Source organism: Nesoenas mayeri (assembly GCF_963082525.1).
Source record: "Nesoenas mayeri genome assembly, chromosome: 4".
Lineage (NCBI taxonomy): Eukaryota > Metazoa > Chordata > Aves > Columbiformes > Columbidae > Nesoenas > Nesoenas mayeri.
Window position 1 is genome coordinate 33696491 of NC_137540.1, and position 24592 is coordinate 33721082.

Sequence of the window (24592 nt, forward strand, 5' to 3'; positions counted from 1 at the left end):
AAAACATGGAGAAAGTTGAAGAGGAGGAGAAAGAAGTAGGCAGGAGGAAGGAAGAGAGGTTGAAGGGAGAGAGATAGGTATGTTAGAGAATTTGTATGAAAGGGGGGAAAATCAAAGTCACTTTCTCCTCTGCATGATTCAGGTACTTGAACTGAAGTATAATTTTAAATAAGTGCCAATTAAAGAACACTTGCCCTTTTTCCCTGTCCTTTTTCTTTATGTTTGTGACCCAAAACTCTATATTGGACCTTAGAAATTCTCTTTTGGGAGGAGAAGGAAGAAGGAAATGGGAGAAGAATCGATTGCAACAAAAAGTTTCAGTTGACAGAAAATTAATGTCTTACCAGCTTTTTTCTGTCCAACTCCATTCTTAAATCCCACTCCAGAGTCTTAGGTTGTCTTATTTCTGTTAATTACTACATTACACTACTTTCAGTCAAGAATCATTCTATTCTAGAAGGTGCACAGGTGCTGAATAACAGATTAACTCTTGTATGTCCTCTCTTTTGGAGAAGAGTCACACTAAGACACATACAAAATCAAACAACCTGTTTTTTTTTCTGGCATGTATGTTTTAGAATCGATGTAAATTTCAATTATTTTTTTTTTAATAATATTTCTAAATTCAATTTAATACTAAGTTTCTGAGTGGTGACATAAAAAGGGCTTTGCATTGATTACTGGTAACCACCACAAACTCTCATTTGTAATTAAGACAAAAGTAAAATTAAGAATGTTGCAGAAACCTCTTAAATATAGACCTTTCCTGGCTATGGAATACGTGTCTTCTAAGGCATGAGTTACAGTATACCATCTATAATGTATTATCTGTAAAGTGCTTAATCCTTTACTTCCTAGCTGAAATGTAAAACTTTATTTTGCAGTTGTAAAATTTCAGATGGATTTTGTCACCTTTATTCCATTATTATCAGCAGATATCTCTAGCAGCAAAGAACAAGTGAATTAAATGTATTTTATATCATTAAAAAAATGTGATTTTTAGGGGGTTGCACAGAGTCTTGTTTTTTACTAGAGAAAGCTTCTTCTCATTCACGAATCGACCTCTTTTGATACTGTTGTGCACAGTAAGAGGACGTTCTGCTGAAGCCTTCCTGCCAAGGTTTTGCGTGATCTAGTTATCTTGGGCCCTCATGGCTGCTCATTGTTTTGACTGAAAACACAGCATTGAGACCTTTAGTTTCAGGCAACTATTAAGGAAAGCAACACTGAATGAAAAGGGCAGGTATGAGATCATGCTCACCTCTGGTCTGGAGGTATTATTTCTGGTTATGATAGTATTAATAGCTGTAAATATAAAATACTTTGAATGGAGATGGTAGATGATCTCCACCAGGGTGGTGAAATACCTTCTAACAAACAATAAGTGTCTGAATATGGAGATAACTGGCTCAAAAAAATAATCATAATTTAATAATCTAACAACCTCCTAAATTTCAGAATGATAAGACCGGTTGCTTTGCATATAAATGAATCATCGAATGGTTTGGTTTGAAAGGGAGCTTGAAAGATTACCTAGTCCAAGCCCCATGAAAAAATGAAATGAAATGAAATGAAATGAAATGAAATGAAATGAAATGAAATGAAAAAAGACCTTTAGCTTTAGAAGCTCAGAACTGTATTCTTGTTCTGACCAATATTACTTTTGTTTTGAATGAGTTCTGTTTCAATCACATGTTGTTTATGTGTAACTGGATTGTGAGTCATTTTAATAATGACTCACATTTTAATGATAGAGTTACTGTGCGTTTTATGATGAATGAGAATAGTACTTTATCATTCTTGTTGACATCAATAACTTTTGTGTTTTCCTGGTTGTACTGGTGGATGTACATCAGTGATGAATATGAGGTTGTCAGTCTTAATGGAGATGTTGCAAGTAACCAGATGGGTAGTTCTGATTCCATTTCTCATTGTCTAGGAAGAACTCTGATTATTTTTGGTATTTTCATACACCTCTGCTTGAGTTAGCAATAGTCTTTGATGGACCCAGTGGAAAGCCAGGCAGAGTAAATTTTATGATACTAACCTTGATTACTGAATGTAAAGGAGAAACTTACAGACCTTAGCTGGTTCCTGTGTCAGCAGCTTTTCAGTAGTAGAAGAAAATTTACATTCTCGGGTTACTTCAGTTGACAGATTATGCTTGCTCCAAAAGAGAGTGGGAAGATTACTTCACTAAATGGCACCCTGATTCTTCTTACTCTTTGTTTCTATTTTGGATTACTAGTACTTATTACAGAAAGTTTGATTAAGTTACGTACATCAAGTCTTGGGGGAAACCGAATATTATTTGCTCAGTAGCATGTAAGTTTTTATCAAACTGAGATGGCCTTAAATGACTGGAAACTTAAACATTTAGCAACTGTTAAATGGTTAGCAGAAGCAATGCTAAAATGTATCTTGATCAATGAGGAACTGTTGTGAATCCAGTGTTATGCAATTATATGCATATTGAAAATGGTGTTGCAGAACGAGGCTTATGGTTTGTGGATGGGAGCTACTATTCCTTTTGTCTTTGACTAATTGACCAAACTATTATTTCCTTCTTGTTTCTATGTCCCTGAAGGTCAGAAATCAACTAACTTATCTGAGACATCTGGCAGAAGAAATTACATAGCAAGGCACCAATTTCAATTATACTAGTAAAATTAATGATTACTTAAAAATAAAATAAAAAAATAAAAATAAATAAATAAAAAAAAATAAAATCCTAAAAATAAAAATAGTTACATAATTAATAAATAGAACTGGATTTATGACTATGGATTTCAAATATTTTTATAGCTTAAATTTATTTGTAAATGGAGACGATTAATCTTATCCAATTGTACCAGTTGTCCTCCTTCCAGTAGCTGAACAAAATTCTCAAAAACCAGAAATTCTGTTTCTGTTGCCATTGCAGAGACATAATTGTTCAAAGGCACTGATTTTTCAGCATCTGTTGTCATTTTTCTGTAGTATTCAGACCAAATCTCCAGTGGTCTGATCAGTTTAAGACTGTTAGGAGTTCTACTGTAGTCTCTCTAATTGCAGGGGGGAGGGGGAAAGGCAATATTTTGTCTTAAATATTTGCTTTCGGTGTGGACTATAACACCTATAGTTAAGCTTATAGCATACTTCTTACTAAAACCAAAGTTTTGCATCCTCTGTATATGAAGTACAGCTTGAAAACTGGTTTGACAGTGTAGTGGTTATGAGACATTTCTTTAACAAAAGTGGGACTCATTTGATCAGCAGTACTTTGAGATATTACTTCTAGAGAATGACTGGTTGTGTAAAGAGGAGTGTAATGAGTCAGGGTTTGTATGAGATTTGTGTTTCCTGGATGATCCTGATGTGATACAATATCTAATAGACTAGATTAAAATAAAATTTAATTCATTCAGGTGAGATAGTGATGTGAAGGGTAGTAGGTTCCTGTGTGTAGAGAGACAAAGGAAAGAAATACTTTGTAATCTATAAAGAAATGATAGGCTAAGATGAGAGAATACAAATTCAAGCTGTCTTCTGCTAATTCGAGTGCCATTTTTAGACTCAACAAACCCAATGTTAAACCTCCACCAATAATAATTCTGTTTTAGGGAAATTAATTTTTACTTCCTCCTCTTTAAAAAGAAGCTACTTTAAAAGTTTCACAAGGATCACTAAAGACAGAGCAGGCTGTAAAACAGAATAGAGAGATGAAAAAAAACCAACAACCAATCCCATCCTCTTAGTATTACTCTTTGTAATTGGGCTTGAATTACATGTGTCAATTCTGTGTTCCTGGGTATCACATCAGCAATAGGTGCTTTAATTGTTAAGCTTTTCCCTCTTAAAGCTATGAATATATTCCACATAATCTTGACCCAATGGTCAGAATTCACCCTGTGATGGTGATATGTGAAAGAGGAGCAGAAGGTGCACCTGTTAAATTACTTTAATCAGCTACCTAAATCGACGGTCATTGATTTCCTCTAGATTTAAATAGATCAGTTACCCATATGTTCCAGAATATTTGGACAGATTTTCCTTGAGAGAGCCTCATTTATTCTGTTTTTCTGCTGGTTTATTTTCAGATGCCAGCAGGTATTTTGTAATAGCAAGTACACATCTCCATAGCTTTTTTCTCTTTGCATTTGGTCTGTCTAGAAAATTGAGTGACTGAACATCTCACACAGGAATTTCTCTCCAGAATATATTTTGCTTTAAGGTCATACATTTATATCTCTAAGATCATGTACTGAAGTCTTGGCATTGAAGAAGCTAGTGGTTTGCCAAGAAGACGATCAGTAGAAATGTTGCGGTGCTGCCACATGCATACTAATAGAATGTCAGACAATGAAGCAATGGATACTTCTATTTTAAATCTGAGTATAATGTTGCTGCATTGGTGTTCGTTTTCTCAATGCATATGTCCCTGGAGTTTCTATCTGTAAGTATGCTGCCCTAAGGTCTTGTTGTGAGGTAGCGTTTGATGCTATATCCTTACTGTCATTGTAATATTTCACTTTGGATTAAAGGGTGATACAGTCTTTACATTTTGGAAAATTGTGTTGAGGACACTAGTCAAGACTAGTCATTGCTCTCCTTTTCCTTTTCTCAGTTTTGTAGTTTTTGTAGACTCATTGCAAATTTCTGCTCATGTAGATAAAAATCTTGACAGGGAGTTTAACATTTCTTATGCTATTTAACAGGGTTGATGCCCTTAGCTGCTTTCTGCTTTCACACTGCTTTCATCTGACCTAATGGCCTCTTTTTGTCATTAGCTTGCTCAAAACTCAAAAGTGATCTACATTTTGCTGTGGTTTGGTAAAAGCTGGCATACTCTGCCAACTCACAACTTGTGAGCTGGGATGTAAAGAGCTTTGATGGGTTCCTTTGTGAGACTGTCATGCACTAGGCTATCATTCACAATGATTTCAGTTTCTGTAGGTCCTTTAAGTAGGTAATACGTTTGGTTTTTTTTTTTTGAGTATAGGCAATATACCAGAAAGCACCAAATTCACGGCAAGCCCTGTCTTCCCAAAGGACCATGAAAAAAGATTGCTTTTCTCCTCTGACTGACCTGCCAGTATTTGGATTGAGCATTTAGTACCTTATGTGAACTTATTACAAGGGATCAGATCACGGGTAGATAGGCTTTCCTGAAATACTTGCTCTTCTCGATCTTAATTCTATTCCCAGTACACATACGATTTTTTTTTTTTCCACTGAAGCCACTCAGCTAAACCACTCAACAATGCTTCCATTTTTATTAAAATAGACTGAAATGTGCCATGCATAGAAGATGATTCTCCACTGAAGATTATATCGTTTATTATAGTAATGGTGGTTCACTACTGTCATTACATTAGTTAAATAGAACTGATTTTCCAATGACATATTCCAGGCCTTTTAACATGAAGGGAAGTCTCTCTGATGTGGGTGCCCCACTTAATCTGCTAGTGTGACATCATGATGCAGGCTAGTCTTTTCCTGTATTGCAAAGCAGAGATGCTACTTCCTTGTGCTTGATATTATATTAGTACCAAATAGTACAAGTTCTGCACAGTTTCAGGTAATTACAAATGCCATTTGCCAATGTGTTTAACCATTCAAGGGACAAAGAATTGTAGGACTATGCAACCTTTGGTGCTGAAACTGGGAGTGGTTGAGGTTATGCCATGTTAAAGGGAGACAGGAAAGTAGTGTATGTAGGACTTTGAGTTGAAGAACACCTCTGAGAACAGCAGCTTGTCAGCAATGACACAGCATTATTTCTAGCTATAGTACCAAAAGAGAAAAGGGACACCTTCAATGGATAAGCTGTTTGGCATAAGAAAACAGCAAGGGCTGTGCAATGAAGTCCTTTTACTGAATAAATCACACTTTTCCAGTTACTATTTTGCAGCTGCTTTTTCCTGACTTTGCCTTTACCTTTCACAGAAATTATTTCTTCTCTTTCTTTTTCTTTTTCTTTTTTTTTTTCCTTTCTTTCTTGTTTCATCTGCCTCCTGCTTTCCACTTGCAATTAAAAGTTTTGCCTTTTCTGGCTTCTTCTTTATTTATAGAAAGTTATATTAGCTCACTCACTCTTGTCATAGACATCCTCACACTGTGGAATGAGATAAGTATAACGTACATCTAATGGTACTGAAAAAAACAGAACACATAGAATTTTGTACAGTCAGCTGTGAGAACATTAGGGCACAAACCTTCTTTGATCTACGCTATACTGTATTGATTTAACTTTTAGTCCACTAATTAGTATAATGACTGTTTGGCCTTTATTACAGCCTTTGAAAGCAATTCGAATATTTTGGCTGGTTTTTTTTTTTACTTGTAGTGAAGGCTTTATTTCTTGCAGAGTATTCCAGAATAACTGTGTTCACATGAGAGTCGTGCTGTAGTAATCAAAAGAGTGTTATTAATTCGGGTACAATTTGTGCTGGTAATAGCTCTATAAATACACGTTCTTAGAGTTGTTTTTTTTTTAAAGGTACCCGTTATTTTAAGGTACTGGCAAGGGGATTTTTTTTTTTCCAAATACCTCTCTATGAAATGCTACTGAGGGCTTAAACATAAAAGCCCACCTTGTAAAAGGTGTTGCTGATACTGTGCAGTAACTGCAGCTTGGCATCCATTAATGATAATGTGCAGGTTAAAAGACTTTCTTTTTGCAGTGATTGAAACTCTGAGCTTGCCTATGCAGACATACCCCATGAAAATTAGTATGGCTTAGCAAAAGTCATAAAGTTAATGTGTATTTTAAAACCTCCCAACAAGGGCATGCTCCGGTGAACTTAACCCCCTTCATTTCTATGTTAGAGCCTAAAGAGAATTTTAATGCACTTTGTCATTTAATGTTACAGCTTTAATTGCTTAGCTCCCATGGTGGGCATGAGACTCCTTCATGATTGGTGCAATTGTCTACTAGGAGATGCCAGTGGGTCAGAAACATGGTCCTGCCCTGGAAGAAGGATGACTTAGCTGAGAAGATTTTTGCAATCTTAAGTCATCTCTGCTGCTGTGATTTTGTATAAAACTAGTAGGAAGTTTTTTGAATCCAATCAAGAAGTTGTCTGTATGGACAGCTTAGAACTCAACACTTTCTGCAGTGCTACCATGGTAATAATAGAAAGTAATGAAAAAATAAAAAAGGCAAACTAAGAAGTTGAAAGTGAAAGAAAATTAACTATTCCACCATTCTTTGAATAAATCGTTCTTTAAATCATCATTTTAATGCAGTTTCACAGTCTGAGTTGGTATCCCCCAAAATGAATCTGAGACAGTAAGCTTTTTAATGGAGTATGTGTGATAAACACAGACCAAGTCACATTTTTACATAAAAGATAAATAAAGTTTGAGATATCCTTTGCCTAAGGTACTTATACATGCTTGCTCAAAATTTGACTTTCATGGTTGTCATTTGAATTTGTGAAGGAAAGCTGTGAGTAGTTACATAAAAAACCACATTTATCTCCCATATTTATGTGAAGCAGGTTAAACCTTTTGCCATCAACAGTGTAGCTTAGCCTTTTATGTTGTATCCCTGCTCCATATTGTTCTGAATATTTATTTTACACTGAGGGTTATTAATCTGTTTTGGCATTGTGTGGAATACAATATTATTTTTCTCTGAAAGCTTATGTAATTGGACTGACTTACAGCAAATAATTCTTTAATTTCAGGCTAAGTCTCTAACTGTCATATTTTACAGCACATTCTACCTTTTTTAAACTAGTAACAAAAGGAATATAAAATATTTTGTATTTTTAAGCACAAAAAATGCATACTTTCTTTGAAATCATAATCTATATAATGAACAATATATCTGCATTGTTTTAGTATATGCCAGAATTACCTAAGTAATTAAAAACAAATAAAAAGTAGTCCCTTTGCAAATATTTTTCACTTGTCTTTTAAATATACAAAACACGTATCTTATGCATTGCATACAGATTTAATAGTCATGAAAACAAACCTGATTTTTGTGTTAGGATAGCATAATTGTCCACAATTGTTCTTGGCACAGCTTTCTACTTAAATGCCTTCCAAGACAATATAAGGTGGTGACTTCAAGCCTCAGGATACTGTATTAAGCAGAAAAGGAGGGGAAGTTGTGCCTTATTTCTGACTTCAGCAGCCTTTGGTTTTCTTCCTTCATTTTTTTTTCCCCCTTCTTCTTTTTCATGTCAACTTTTAAGGGACTATATGATTTATATTTACATTTGCAATCAGTTGACTATAATTTTTGGTCTTTAATTCTTGTAATTTTTTTAATATACTTTTTTTGTAATACATCTTTTTAATTATCTGCCAGCTACATGTAAAACTTGCATGCTGCTATAAAATATACTTCTATTTGATTTGCATTTTTATCACCGTTCAAATTAGAAGGGAACAGTTCCTGTATTCATGCCAGTTGTACTGGCTTCAGTTCAACAATATGGGCTAACAGTTGGTGCAAAAAAGTTCTGCTGAGGGAAGGGATCTGCATATAAATTGATCAAGACATATGGTTAGAGTGTCTTATAAAGGTTCAAAATTTCTCTACCATTCTGGCAGTCTGTCTCCATAGTAAGGGTTGATGAGGTATTTGACTAGCATTTATTTGACAGAAGATAGCAGCAAAATGTTCATTATATCCCCTGTTATTTATGGTTGTCTAAAAAAAAAATCATTCTCGCTGTTACATAAAATATCTTGGTAAAGCTAAAGACCATAAAAATGCAACTTTTTTCTGTATTCATTAAAAACAAATATATCTGTGGATGGAATTGCTCTGCCTGACGATGTAAACTCATAGCTGCATAGTCATCGCTTTCAGTGTGGAGAACCAGAATTTCAGTGGGATTTACTTGGGTATCTGGAAGGTGGTGAGTTGTGTGGGGACTTGAGCCCTGAAGGATTAGGGTGTGTTGGGCACAGAGCCCCATCCTGTAGCTCTTTGACCAGCACTTGCAAAGTGAGGCACAATGGTAGAATTGTTCCCAGGGTTTCTGGGGTAGAAATGTTTTCCAGCCCTGTGGAGAGTGAGGCTTCACTTTTTCCTGCACAGAGCCGTTCTGTACGTTACAGTGGTACCTTGAATTAATCAAGTGCTATTTGCACAATGGTGAGCGAGCTTGCATTATTGAACTTCTTGTGTTTGATCTGCTTCCTGTTTCAGTAAATAGCAAAATTTCCAATCATTCCGATGAGAATAAGATTAAGCTGTTACTGTATTTCATATGTTTGCATAATAAAATGGTGGCTCTTGCAAATATTTCCAGTGATAATTTCAGGTACTGAAACGTCAACTCTGTTCAGGACAACTCTGAAATAGGCTTTATCTGTTTTCTGTGTTTCATAGAGGATGAACCGAGGCACTTCTCATTTTCAGGGCAAGGAGCTTCACAGTATCTCCAAAAAGGGATGCTTGATGAAAAGGTGAAAGAACTGGGAGAAAAAAAAAATCCCAGTACTAGTTTATGCAATAGGTTCAGCTGGATGATGGACAACATTTCTAGCTTGCCTTAAGATAGAGAGCAGCAAAAAAAGTCTTTATCTGTTTGAGCCTTCTCTGATTTATGAAACATTAGAGAGTACCTGTGATACTGTAAGAAACTGGCAGTGTTTGGCTGAAATACAGAAGCCTTTCTGTTGATTTGTGGTCTTTTAGGGGAAGAAGCCTAATAAGCTTAGAAGACTTCTTGGAACAGATAGCATGTAGCCAGGTGGAAAGCAAGGCACAAAGACTGTGTTAATGGAGAGGATCTAGTTCACACATGGAACAGTTGTGGGATAAGAACCTTGGAAGAGCCAAGACTGGAGAAAACCTGCAAGCTGAAATTTTCAGGTCCGCTTCACTGACAAGCGAGCCAGAATATATGAGAGACTGAGTCCATACTGATGGCTTTGTATCAGAGGAAGTTGAAGCTCTTGGTCAGACACTGTAAATCTGTCATTTTAAATGCATCATCCTTGTTCTGGGGTTTACATCACTGTCAATGAGCTTTAGATCAAGACTTGTTCTCCAAAGGGAAATGTTTTTAAACAGTACTCCCTGTAATTCAGTATTTTGTCATACACAGGTGTTATATGGAATTTCTGTTTCTTTCTTGTAGTAAACACTAAATAAGTTTATACAATGGATTGAATATGTGATTAGAAGAGCTGATTTCAGCTTTTTGTCATGTGGGTCATGAATTCAAGTGAGAGAATACACACCTATGCTTTGATGGTGGCTTGCCACCTAGGATGAGCCATATGGTTAAATAAGTGTTACAGAACAAGCTAGGTGGTATGCCTCAGCTGAGATTTAGGCATGCCCTTCACCTCATTGCTTTGCATGCCATATGCTCCAAAATGCTGTGTTTTGTTGCATTACATGCTGGTCAGGTGTATTTATAGAAGCTATTTTGAAAGCCTGATGCTGGATGCATTAGAATGCTGTATGTGCAAAAACTGATTACTCTGGGCAAGCAGTATGAGATACTAGATACTGAACAAACTTATCGTAATATAGGCAGCATTTCCATCAAATACAGTAAGCGTGGCTTATAGAGAGAAATAATATTTTAATAATCCTCATTTGGAATAATCTAAGTGTGGTTTCATGTTCAAACTATGGAAAAATACCAAAAGAAGCAAACATCCAACTGTCCAACTGTCTTATCCAAAATTTGTAATAGCTACTGAATTTCAAGTAGGAAAGAAACACTAGAAAGCATATTCTTCCCTTCAGTATTAGGATAGAACAAAAAGTCTTGGCTGTTTAACTTGAACTTCGGATGTTGATAAAGCTGTTGTTTTTTAGCTGTGAAATTTGTGGTCTCCATCAATGAAAGAATAATACCTTTGTCATTCAAAACTTTATCATCCTAATATTTCTATGAGGAGGTAAAAATATTTTCAGTCTACAAATAAAACCAGTTTGATTTGTCAAAAGTAACACAGGATGTTAGTAGGGCTGAGGCACGGTAATTTTTTAAACTTCAGGAGCTCAGTTGTCTTTTATAGCTCTGAAGTCCCATTATTCAAGACTGTACTACTCTCTCTGCAATGCACAGCAACTGCTCCTGTGGCTTGTGCTACAAATTTTAAATAGCCACTTGTAAGTATAACAGATCAGTCGACAAGATCTACAGCATGATTTACTGTATTTTGCCAGTACCTGGTGTTCACTTCATTAAACAGACACTCAAATGATGACGCTTGGTTGAAAGTCATGAGTTTTTAAAAACAACAGGAGGGAAGAGAGGCAATATTTCTTTGGGAATTGATGCATTTAGGATTGTTTCAGTCAATTAGGATTTCAAACAAAACACCGAACCAGACACTAATGGTAGGAATGTGCAAGATGTCAACATGGGTAGACAGATTTTTTTGTGTGTGTGTGTAAGATATCATATATCAATGTGAAAAATATGTGCCTCTTAAGACCAGAGAGCTAAAGAAGACTTGAGGCTTAATACTTCTGTTCTTGGAGTAAACTCCTTTTTAGAATGTTGTCAGTGAAAGAACCCGAAATACTCAATTGACACTAAATTTACAGAGCCCAACATAACCAGTTCTAGTGATATTCCATCACATCAAATTTTGCTTTACTCCAAATGGAAATATGTTTTTTCATACCTGCTGAAAATGCATGGATGCCTCCACCTGAATGATTCCATTTGGATTAAGAATGTTTTTTTTTAAGAAAACTTCCTAATGAACCCTGATTCTTCTGCTTGATTCTCATCGTGGAGTGGTTTAGGAGCACAACGAACACATTCTTTTTGAATTAAACTCAACTGGAAGATGTGTTTCTGGAGTTCCACCAGTGCACTCAAACTGCTAGTGGGCATTTAGTCCATGGGGATGACTAAAGTAAAGTAAAATTAGCCCAAAGTAAACCCCCTGAAACCCATATATTCAATCTTCAATATGAACTCTCCATCCTACAGATGTGCTCCTAGGGCTTTAAGTTGATGCATCTCTCTGAACCTGCAGTTTTTTCTCATATTTGATACAAAGGAGAAGAGGATTTTCATTTCTGTGATGAAAACGTGCCTGGAAAAGATCAGTATTTTGGCCAGAAGCTCTTAATAAAGAGGGTCAGTTTCAGGTAGCTATTTGCAAGGGAAATTGCAAAGCTTTGTTTGCTTTACTAAAGCAAGTTTACTAAATATTTAATGAATAGTGTTGGTAAATATTTAAGTGTTTGTTTATCTCAGTTAAATTATAATAGAGTTTTAAAGTGTAAAAACAAATCCTTATGGTAATAAAGCTCATTTTCACACCCCACCTGCCTCTCCCCCGCCCTGAGTTATTGATCTTATATGCACAGCAGTTTCCTGACATTGAGATCTACTTTGATCAGCAAAAGGAAGAGGTTTGAAACTGTAAGGCCATAAAATGTCTTCTTTTTTTTTTTTTTTTTTTATGTGTGGGTGTGGGATTCCTTGGTCTCACCACAGAAACAGCCGTTAGGATGGCTGAATGGCATATCTTTATAAAGCCCAATCTAGTAATCCTCTAAGCCTCTGCAAAATTTTTATACAGTGAGAGAGCATATGTAATATAACAGGAGGTTGGCTGTAGAGAACTTAAAGGCCCAGAAACTGTAACCCTCAGATACTATCACAATGCTGAGTGGGAACATGTTTTCACACTGTTTCAAATGTTAGACAGGTTTCCTCTATAAATGATTTTGGTTTTAGTTTGATGTAGTCTATGTGCATGTCTATACAGAGCATGCAGGACAATGTAGATACTCAAATTAGCTTGGGTAATATAGGCAAGATGTAGAGGTTATACAGAGTAAAACTTGACATAAGCAAATTAGCCCTACTCCTGTGAGATCTGAACACAGGAGGAAAAAATCTGAAACTGTAATTTCTGTCACAGTGAAGCATATATTGTAATATTTTCTGCTTTGAAGGATGAATCATTGCTTTGATAATCAAGTAAGTAGCAATGATATGCCTTACAACATCTTTGTAAGTTTTGTTTAACCAGAATGTATTCTACCAGTGCCAAACTGAATTTTCCTAGATAGGAGCTAAAACGTTAGAAACTTTTAATGTGTTTTGAAATGCATCAAGTTAAAGGAGCTAACAAAGGAGAGGCAAGGAATATAAATTTTCTCCCTGTGCTCGTGAGTGCTCATTTTACTTTATCATTTTGAAACTCTCCATGTTGTTTTGTTTTTGAATAACTTCTTCTCTTAATTAAAAAAGTCATATAATCAGGACAATAAGCTGTTCACTAGGGTGCCCTAATTAAGGGGATTTTACTGCATTTCTGATTTGTATTACTAATAAACTTTATTGAATCTTATTTGAATACCTCACAAATAAATAACATTTCTGTTGTTTCTACAATCATTGAAAAATAGGACATGCAGATAGGAAGGTGTGTGATATATTAGACCATTTCTAAATACAAATAAAGCCTAGCAATTAGATTAACAGCTGATTATCCCAATTAATATAATAAATCCATAAGACATTATAGGAAATTAGACTCTGTCTGGAAGTGCAGCCTAAAAAGCTACCACGTGAGTATAAACCATGCTTTGCTGTGTGTCAGTGGTTTGGGTTGGACCAATGCTGGGTGGAAGCTGTTGCAGGTGGAAGAGACTCGTCATTTTTCCTATGAGAGGCAGAAGCTGTTAGACCCAAGACAGTGTAGGGAACTGAGGTCTCTTGTCTTGCTCATTGTTGCATTTAATCATTAGTTTGTGTGAGATATTTCTCTCTGCAGAGTCATGTTTATGCCAAAATTTTTAGTTAGATGATGTATTTTAAAATCAGGTTAAGGCATCTGGAAGGACTGAGACCTTAGGATAAGTGTGACAGGTCATGTCAGTACAGCTGTGTGCTACAGTGCTAGCTGCGCTGAAGTGACAAGGTATGGGCTGGACTGTGTTGGGTGAATGAAGTAGACTCCCAGTTGCATCATTTCAGAGAGAGATATGTAAGAAATAAATGTCTAGGACTAAAGATCTGGCTCTGAGAGTAATGTGTATGGCAGGTCACAAATGACCAGTTGGAAAATAACATTTTGTTCCTTTAAAAGTGTAGTATGAAGTCTTCTGAGAGTAACAGATCACTTACATATTTTCTGCTGTACTTTCTCTGCCTCAGGAAATCCTCTTTATTACTTATAGTGGTTTCCTTAAGGTTTATTCCATTTTTTTTTTTTTAGTATTTTTAAAAGTCAACCTGAGAGTCTTTTCTCCTGCTTGTCCCTACTCTTTTAATAGAGAAAGTCAGTGCTGAAACTATATTTCCTTTCGTAATAGGTGGTATAAGGTGTTCTCACGCAGTGTTAGAAAATCTGTTCGTGAGTGATTGTTGGCCCTTCTAGGTTAAGAAAAGAAAAACAAGTTTCATAAATTGAACCACATTCTGACAACATTTTAACAAAAAATAGTTGTATGTACCAAGATAATATTACCCATTTCCAAATCCTTTTACAAGTTTTCAAATGCACAGTTTAACACAATGACATTTTCTTAGGAATGAGAAGATGATTAGTTTAATGAAATGTAGAAAAGGGATGCTTCCAGCAATAGTGATGAAAAGGAAGAGGAGATGCGTGTTCCATTGTATATTATATTTCTGGTTTGAAAAGTTTGTGAAAATGCTCACGCTAAAAATGGAGAACCATATTTTTTAGTTGGGATAAATTATATTTGCTCTGTTAAATTCAGCGGAGTTATGCTGATTGCACAAACTAAGAGCCTTGCCCTGAAAGAGCTAATTTCTCCATGACCTGCAGCATGGCTCTGAAAAGCCGGCAATCTCTTCTTAGATTTGATTACCTCCTTCTGCATCTAGGAGGTAATACTTTGTTGGCCACTCACAAGTCTGTGTAACTGGAAGGCTGTAATTGTTGGGAAAGATGCAAACACAGTCAGAAAGCCAGATAGGCAGATTTGAAAGGTGAGCTCTTAGTTGTAAAGGAAATCAATGAAATAAATTGTATGTAATTAAATGGAAATAGCATAGTTTTTATTTGGACAGGCGTGGAGAGACAAAGAAAGGAGGCAGGTAAGAGGAGCTTCCTGAAGAATGTCCTGATTTTAAAGACAACAGATTTTTGGAGACAAGATGAAGTTATATTTCTGTTCTTTAACAGAGTTATCAGGTCACCAGATTCAGGGTTCAGAAAGCATTATATCTCCTTCAACTGGCAGTACTGGCGATTTAGACAAATACGCTAGGATCCTAACAGTTCTGGGAAGAGCTGTGTCAGATTTGTGTGTAATATGGGCATTTTTTTTTTCGTGAGCAGACTTGCATTGCATTTTCATTTTATTACAGGAATCTTGTTTTATTTGTAAAAGCATAATTGTTTTAATATGGTGCTTTCAGTGGAGTTTACCATGATTTTTTTCTCATCATGGTAATTGTCCTAGCAATGAAAAGGGTTTTCAAATGCTTACAGTACACAGCCAAGCAATATGTAATTGAATGCAACTGTCATTGAAACAGATTGTTTTTCTGACCTGTTGTTTCTATCTGAACATGATGTTTATTTACCACGTTCATTATTGCAGCCTTAGCATAGAGAGAAGCTCTGTCGTATCATCATGTACTTTCCTAACAGATGGCCCCTAACTTCTTGAAAGCTTTTTTCTACTTGCTTAACATATCCCATATTGGTACAAAGTTTCTTGTCTCAGTGTGAAGTATGATTGACTGGTTGAAAGAGATTAATATGTTACTCCTCTGATCTTTGAGCTTGTTTTGTACTGCAGCAACCCAGGTTTTGAGTCTAATTTTGCCCAATGATCAAAGCCACTTTTTCTAATTACATAGTGTGGGAAGTTCCATTCAGTCACATGATCTCTGAACAAATAGCTCAGGTTATGGCAATAACTGGAGACCACATTTCTGCTAGAAAAGGTGGAAGAAACTTCCTTTGTACCTGCTCCACCATAATTGTCCTCAAAAAAAAACATTCCAGCCTCAGGATTTAAATTTTGTTTTCTTCCCTCTCTGAGGCTGTGAGAATTTCTCTAGTTGTCTCTGCTCAAAACTGAGGCTCCCTCCATGTTACAGATTGTTTGTTTGCTACCTGCCTGGCTGTTGCTCTAAGTCGTGTTTTGTGTTTTAACGCTGAGTGTACATGTGAGTAATTCATCACTGAAGTGTTTATGAGGTCTATTTCATTATTTGGTTTTGTGTTTGAGCTCAATATTTTATATATATATATATATATATATATATATATATGCACAGTTTGGAAAGAGGAAAATACACAGTTTAGATCAGTATTGAGAGGCTTTAATTCCAGGCATGCACATTTTCTTCAATGATTAAAATAAGATAAAAATTCACATATAGTGGTGTTGTAATTAAAAATTGCAAAAAGAGACAAAGGGGAAGGCAATTGAGTGTTTCGTTATACAGAAGTATAGCCCATTTTTAGTTCTGATTGCCATTGATGCTTTAATTCTTACTGATTTGTCTCTCAGCTTTGGTAAAGGATTTCTTGGGACTTAAAAATGCCAGCTATTTATTTGGTGTATGTGTCTTTGTTTTACTGAATCATACATAGCATGAAGCTTTGGTCCATTGTCTTATCTTTTGGTTATTAAGCTCTTCTTTGAGCCTTAGGGAACCTTTTTTCCCAATTCTAGTTAGCCTACCATGCCCCTAGATAAAGTAACTTCATCTCAAGTTGTGCTGTTTAAATACATACTCCTTGATGGTTCTAAATAATGCTTAGGATGGACTTCCTGAAGAGAAGTTTACCCCTCACATCTTGAAGGTAATAGTATAGTCTGAATAGTTAAAATAGACCATACAGATGATATGTAACATTACTACAAAAAAAAAAAAATTCTTTATGCTATATAAGTGTATACAATATACTTTTTGCTCTGCTGCAATTTTCTTAATGGTTTTGTAAGCAATTCATATTGTTTTTTATTTTCATAATGGTTTTCTCATGGGTGCAGTTTCAATCATAAGTGAATTCTTTTGGCAGCTGTGGTTCTTGTTTATTTTTTCTACTTTTGTTCCATCATTGTTTGTGGTTCCTTTCTACTGTCTGCTTGTTCTTAATGTTGCCTTTCAGAAGCTGAAATTACCAACTGGGCATTTGGTTTCTGTGTTTTGTTCCTGGCTGCTTCCATCTCATCTATCGACTTTTCAGACCAATGATTGTTTCCTTTGTGTTTTGGTCCTCTTTTACAGAGGCAGTGATTGACTCTTTCTTTACACTTCTGCAGTATTTTCTTTCTCTTAGATGTAAAAGAATGATTATTCGATAAGGTGTGAATAAATAACATGCACTGAGGACTTATTTCTGTATGTTAATATTAAAATAATTTTGTTACCACCATAGAAAACCAAATTAGAATAATAAGATAACATAGAAAGCCACATTAATATAGATAGCATTTAAAATCTAAGCACTAGATGGCAGATACTTTCTCAGTCATTTTAAATTTTCGTCTTTGGATAGAAACTAAGTATCAAATACAGAAATACTTAGAAAGGTTAGAAGAGTGTTAAAAGAGATAATAATACTTTTTGGAAACTTACCTGTATGCAGGTACTATTAGATATTTGTTTTGGTAAGTTAAGTGGGTATTTTGCTGATTTTCTTTTTCCTATTTAATTGTCAGCGAATGTAGACAATTATTAGGTTCATTACTTTTCCTTTGGAAAGGAAATCTTGGCTTAGGAAGACTTGATCAGGAATAGTTCGTAAGCATATGTATTCAAATGTAATTATTTCTAGGTGATTTTATGCCATGAAAAGAAACAGTCATTCCTAAAATGGCATCACTTCATTGTATAAAGCTAAGCATATTTGTGATATTTTTGTATTTTGAATTTTCAAATATACTCTTCATTTGGCACTTTTTGAGTCTTATGTGTAAGATGATATGCATCACAGAAATATGTTGTGTATGATGAGAGGCAAAGAATGCGTGTTGCTCTATTTCTTTGTTTCTGGAGAACCAGTTACAGCCACAGAGTTAAACATGAGGTTAACCTGCCTATGGAGTTCATTGACAAAACAGGATAGTGAAATGAAGAAAGTATGAAAGAAAGGTGTGAATGCATCACGGTAAAAAGAAAGTCTAAGAAGAAATAAGTGTCGTTAGCAACAGAAGAGCTAATAATTAAGCAAGTAGTTTTGACTCTCCTTTGACAGGGCACTTATTTCTTATTACTTGCTTAAGCTTAATTTTTGTTATTGAACAAATCTGGGCCCTAACTTTTGGAATAAAAGACTTGGTCACATTTTTAGTGTTCTGGAAAACAAGGGCAAACTAGGTTTTTGCCTATGTTAGTAGAAGAACAAGGAGAATTCAAGTATAAAATACTTAATTCTTTAACTCTAGCAAAACCTTCCGGGAATCGTTGTTTCTCAGGTAACTTTAATTATTTACCCTGTTTCTTGGAATTCCCAGTTATTAGCCAGTCTAGCTGAGTCTCTCTAGAACAGTGATCACAAAATGAGCTTACTATATCCTTGCCCTCATGTTGCTAAGTAGGTCATTGATTATTTCTAGAAATGGCAAGATGAATCCAAAGAAAAGCAATTCACGTAGAAGAGCTTGGAAGAAATGAATGCTGGCAGTTGCTTCTGATGTCTTTAATAAAGTAGATCTTTCATGTTTCAATGGCTTATGAGTCCTAATCATCATGATTTTTTTTAATCTAATAACTGAACAGCTTGTGATTCACCATTGTAAAACTGATGTCTCCAAGCAATAACAACATGATTGTTGACTTAGTCTGGGTGGGAATCCTGCCAAAAACAATTACACTTTCTGCACATTTATGAGGTCACCCTTATGTATTTGGAAATACCATCCATTCTTTTCCCTGCTGCTCCTGAGAGACCAAATGTCCCAGAACAATTGCAAGCATTTGTCTTGAGACAAAGTCTAAATGATTACTTTTAGCAAGTTTATATTACATGGCATCGGTGCCCTCCCACTTATCTTTAGAGGACTTTCACAGAGGAAAGCACATCACTGAGGTTCTTCAGTGTACAACTGTGACACTGATCTCACTGACCCACATAGCTTAATATTTGCTAATGTGTGTTATGTCCTTAATTTCAATATGTGTTAGAAAGAGTATTGATCTCACATCCAGGTGGCCCTGCTTGAATTAAATGAGAGTTTATATCTCTATGTCAGTTTTCTTAATTATTTTTACAAATATGAAATGATTTTGCTTTTATCTTAGTGTTTATCAGGATTGAGTACATGCATGTGTAATTCAGCTTTTAATCTGCAGCTCCTTTAAGTAGCAAGAACTGCAGTGACTTGACTTGCCCAGGTGGTGGTGGTGCTTTGCACTTGTCTCTACTGTGCAGGAGTGGAGAGAAAAGTTCCAACTTTACCCATATTCCCCAGAAGATGGCACATACGTGTAAGGACTAATGATTTTCCAGGTTTAAAGACTATTAAATGGAGAACCATTAGCTATGTTAATCTCAGAGAACTGTGGTCAATAGTCAGTAAGTAACTAGTGAGGAGAGGTAGTATGAGTTTGTTCCATGTCAGGATGTTTGGTCTGAATGAACAGCAGTTGTTCGGGCTGCTATGTGTAAAGTGAAAGACATCCCAGCCAGATCTAGTATGTGCCCTCAGTTCATGTTAGAAGCCTAGCATAAGTAATCTGGGCTCTTTTTATTTGCCATCACAAATAATTGTGATGACCTTTTTGTCTTTGTTGGGTGTTGACTGGTTGGTTTGTTTAATCTTTTAGAGGTATAGTGGGAATTTTTGTTTGTTTATTTTTAATGGAAGTTGAGATCTATTAAGTTACATGAATTCAGGAGCCAGGACAGAGCCTTAACTAAAACTTCCCAACAGCATGGGCAGATTGAACTTCATTACCCCAAAGATGATTACTTGAGACCTGACAGTTCCAGATCTCTCCAGTGTCAGGAAAGGAAGGATCAGGAAGGAACTGAGGCAGAAACTGGAATACAGTGCTCCAAAGAGCCAGACTTTTCTCTGTTAGAGAAGGCATCACCCATGGTACGCAAATTTTCTGATGGAGGCTGCTGGCCCTGGTTGTAGGCTGTTGTAGGCAGTGTTATGTTGTCTATGCCTGAAACCATTGACTGGTGGTTGAAGAAAAGCAGGAAGTGTGACAGCAGTTGTGATAGCATCCTAGGAATCAGCAATACTGGCATAAAACTGTTTCATGTTTCAGTGATCCTGGGATGACACTGTTGTTGTCTCTGTCACCTTACATGCAGCATTAAAATGGTTTAATGCTGGAGATCACAGAAGTGGGCCAGTAGCACACACAGTACTCTTCTGTGGAATTCTTGCCCAGGGATCCAAATGTAAGCTGGTGATTTATTTTAATGTGTATTTTTGAAGGTGGATTGTGAGACATTAACACCTTTATTGCAGCAAGTTCATAAAGTATTTAGCCTTTGCCACAGATGGGAAACAGCCGTTCATAAGTCTGTGGGGAGGTAGTGAGTTGATTTTGTCTCACCGAGACAATAGTGATTTGGAATAGAACAAGGAGTTGCAGTAACTTAAACAGAAAAGCTATTCAGAAAATTTGCAGCCTTTTTCAGAAACCTTTGTTCAACATGAGCAGTGTTATACCTTTAATACACTGGAGGTAAATATTGGAACTTTACATAATGATTTGCAGTTGGGACAGGTCTGACTATCTTTTATCCTAGCCCTGGAAAACCTGCAACATCCTTTTATGAAGGGGAGTATTATTCATCAAGTTTGTTAATCACGTGTATTCTCTCACCTGAGGTGAAATTCTGACCTAATTAAAGTTAATAGGTGATAACTGTTGAAACTGGCAGATTTGGAATTTCAGTCATACTGTTTAGGTGCTTTTAATTGGAGTATAGAAATAATTAGGGTATGAGAAGTGACAGTAGTAGCAAAGATAAATAAGCAAAGCTATGAAAAGAGAATAGCAATTAATACCACAAGAGGATGTTATTTAAAAAAAAAATAAAGATGTAACTTTAAAAGAGAAAATATTTTGTTAATATTAATTCAAATCAGAGAGATTTTAAAAATGAGTCAACTTATTTTTGCCCTGTTGTGTATTGATAAGGATCATGGTTGAAAGCATTGTGGAGAAACTAGTTCAGCCAGGAGATGACACGTTCTGCACAGGAGGAACTGCAATTTACCTATCAATGACAAGCTAACGAGGCACAGATCAGGTCAGCTGACTGATACCAGAGATGGAGCATGTGCTGGAGGGCACATAGCCCCTTCTTCTGATATGCCCAGCTCGGCAAACAAAGAGGAAAAGCTGAGACCCTTCGACGTGGCCCGGAACTTGTCCAGACTTCTTGATCTTTTACAATCACACCTTCCCCACGTGTCGTGTATAGAGTTCACTGTCCCATCTGTTGGGACGGGTCATGCCCTTATGTGAATTATATTCAAGGATTAGTGTACCAAATAGCTGGGAAAATTAGCTTCAGTTACGCTGTGATTTATATCTATAAGCAGGTCAGGTATAGCAAGGATTGCAAGGAGGCTGACTCGTTGTTTTTGCTAGAAGGATGTCTTTTATTCAGGGTGACAATGTGCAAAACAAAGAATGCATAGGTGATAAATGATAATTAATCAGAGATTAACTTTTCCTTATTGTACCCTGGTTTTAGAACTTAGGCACTTCTATAGTCTGCAGTGTCAAGGAGAAAAACCCAGGAAGAGTGGTGATCAGTAGTGTTCATCAATGGGCTTGAGTTGTCTCTAGTAATTAAACTGAATAATCAGCATGTTATTTACACCTATGAGGTTATTCTTTCTGCAGCATGGCCACAAGTGTCATCCAGAAGGACCAGGTTTTGCTGAGTCTTACAAGGCAGTAATTAAAATAATGTATTGAAAGAAAAGGGTTTTAAAGCCAATCAGCTCCTTACTCTTCTGCTGTTAATAGATTTGCTTCTAGTTTTGGATTTATACTCCTGAAATGGAAAGTTATGTAAGGTATTTTGCAATTGCTCAGTGAGTCTCGACTTCAGAAACAACTTATTTTTAACATGACAAAAAATTCATTTCAATAGTACTATTCGTGGTCATAATGACTCATTTTATAAATTACATTTGCCATTGATGCTTCCATCACTATTCTTTACAATATAAATAGAATTTAAGAATAATTTGTCGAGTTTTATTTCTGAATTAATTATCTAGAAATGTGAACGTCATGTCTCTGGTTTTTGTTGGTCTTGTTTCTAGTGGAAGGTTTATATTACTGATTAATAATACTAACAAATAATATTCCTCATAGCAGAGTATTACTGTTTTTACATGGTGTTTATGTGTTCAGACAATTGCATTATTTTCCATAAATATATGCATGATAGAATTTTCAATATTTTTTTTAAATTCTCCTACATAATTGTTTTTCTTTCTCCCTCGTAGTCTGCTCCCAGTTTTCAAGAGGAGTCTTTGCTATTTTTGGATTCTATGACAAGAAGTCTGTAAATACCATAACGTCGTTCTGTGGGACTCTTCATGTCTCCTTCATAACTCCCAGCTTCCCAACAGATGGAACACATCCCTTTGTCATTCAGATGAGACCTGACCTCAAGGGAGCTCTTCTTAGCTTGATTGAATACTATCAGTGGACCAAGTTTGCATATTTGTATGACAGTGACAGAGGTAAGATGTGCTACTTTTTATCTGCATGCTCTTTGCTAGATGTATCTCATTGAAGTGCTGAATTAGTATTAGAAAAGTAAATGAGGAAAGGAATCTTTACCTGCAGCAAGTCTGAGAGCAAGCTTAAATTTAGAAATGAGCGTTTGGGACAGAAACAAAGTTATTTAGATGAGAATGAAATTATTAACGTATGTATTAATAGAATTGCAAGCATGTGCTGATAAGCAATGTGAGATTAATCACGTGTTGTAAAACAGTTCTATGAAAAGTTTTTCCTTTTTTTTTAAAGAAACACCTAAAGAGAAAAAAGCTATCTGAGCATGAAGGGCAATCTACTACCTCAGGTTCACTCCACATATGCAAAATCAATAGTTGGGCACCAAGCAAGCAAGAATCTTGGATAAAGTCCCTGCTTCTTTGGTGACTGCTTTCGATAAATACTCAAGTTTCTCTCTCTGTTGAGCTTAGATTTTTTTTGTTGTTGTTGTTGTTGTTAAACCCAAATAATTGTGAGCAATTTTCTCAGTGGTACAGCCTTCTCAAGACCTATGCCCTTTTATGGCTGTAGTTATAATAATGTAATAGTTTATGAACTGGGAAAAAACAATTGCAAATTGCGGTATATTTATTGGTTTTCTGAGAAGAAGCAGACTGCCCCTTCTGGAATTCCATTATTGTTATTCTCTCTTCAGGTTCTCCTCACTTAGTAGTCCTTGGCTAACTTTTTTATATTCATACCTTCTCCTAATCCCTTTAAAAAGGCTATTTTGTGGCTCACCTGCACGTTCATTGGCCAGAGTTGAATATTAAATGCACATGAAATGGTGAGATGCCATTAGATTTAAATAATGGTTGTACCACACCGTGATTTATTGAATAATGAGATGACATTAGATTCTCTGCATTCTGATGCCATTTTGTACATTATGTTGTTCAGAAGCTGAAGGGATCTCCTCAAGACAGTTCTTTATCATTGTTGTAATCACTAAGCAAAACTAAAAATTGGTATGTTGCCGCTGAGAGTAGTATGTAGGATGATGAACCCTAAGACCATTTCTCAGATCCTTTTCAAATTCACATTAAAATCAGAAACATCCACAGAGGTAAAACTACTTGCTTAGCCAATACTCGGTCAATCAGCTCGCAAGTGTGCAGTACATGACCTGCATGTGATTTATGTTTAGGAAATACTGAAAACCACCTAGTTTTTCTGAACTGCACTGCCTGAATCTGGCCAGGAATAACAGCATGAAATTGTTATTTGTAATCACCTTTTAATTATGCCTTTTTTTCTTCTGTGTTTGTTTTAATTGTGGCAAGGCACCCCAGTGGTAACAAGCTCCAAGGCATGAAACTCCTACCTTTATGCTGAGTAAATTGTTGCTCCTCAGTGCTCCCACTGATTGCACAAGGTTAACCTGCAGAGTCAAGCAGTATGTAGTCAGTAACACTGACAAATCCTGAATACACAGCGTCCACAATTTCTATAAACACTTTTGTGTGAGTTTTAATGTAGTGACAGTGATGTATATTTAGGGAGTGATATATAATAGTTTCCACCTTAAACACTGAAATAAAAATAGTCAAAGAGACTGACTCTTCATGGAAGCTGTGAAAGCTAATAGGAATTAGTTTGACTTATTCCAAAAGAATAATTTATTGCTACTTTTACAGCTCCTCTGGGGTTAGAGGATGACTGGTTGAAGTGTAGGGCAATTTCACATCTCATTCTTGTCCATAAGAAGTGGAGCCATTCAGTATATGCATATCCAGGTTATTACTGGCTTGGTAGCGCATTTGCTCTCATATGATGTGGATTAGTGTCCTGTCCCCTCCTTGCCTCTTCTGTGTTGCCCACACTGAACAGTGGGGTTTGAAAAAAGTAGTGACATTATTGGAGGATTCTGTCTGTAAAAGAATTGCTTATTTACAGTCTCTGTTCAGTCCTCCTTTTTAGAGATCACTGAATTAAGAGTTTGTCTC

General features: G+C 36.0%; 1 protein-coding gene across 2 annotated transcripts in view; it reads left to right on the forward strand.

The window, feature by feature from the left end:
- GRIA2 (glutamate ionotropic receptor AMPA type subunit 2) overlaps nt 1-24592 on the forward strand; it is a gene marked incomplete at both ends in the record, with an annotated part of 91112 nt that overhangs the window by 18273 nt on the left and 48247 nt on the right. For both annotated transcript variants that reach the window (XM_080344517.1, XM_080344518.1), the window contains one exon: nt 22370-22609. In XM_080344517.1, the coding sequence (XP_080200643.1) occupies nt 22370-22609 (240 nt within the window). The remainder of the gene's footprint in view (nt 1-22369; nt 22610-24592) is intronic.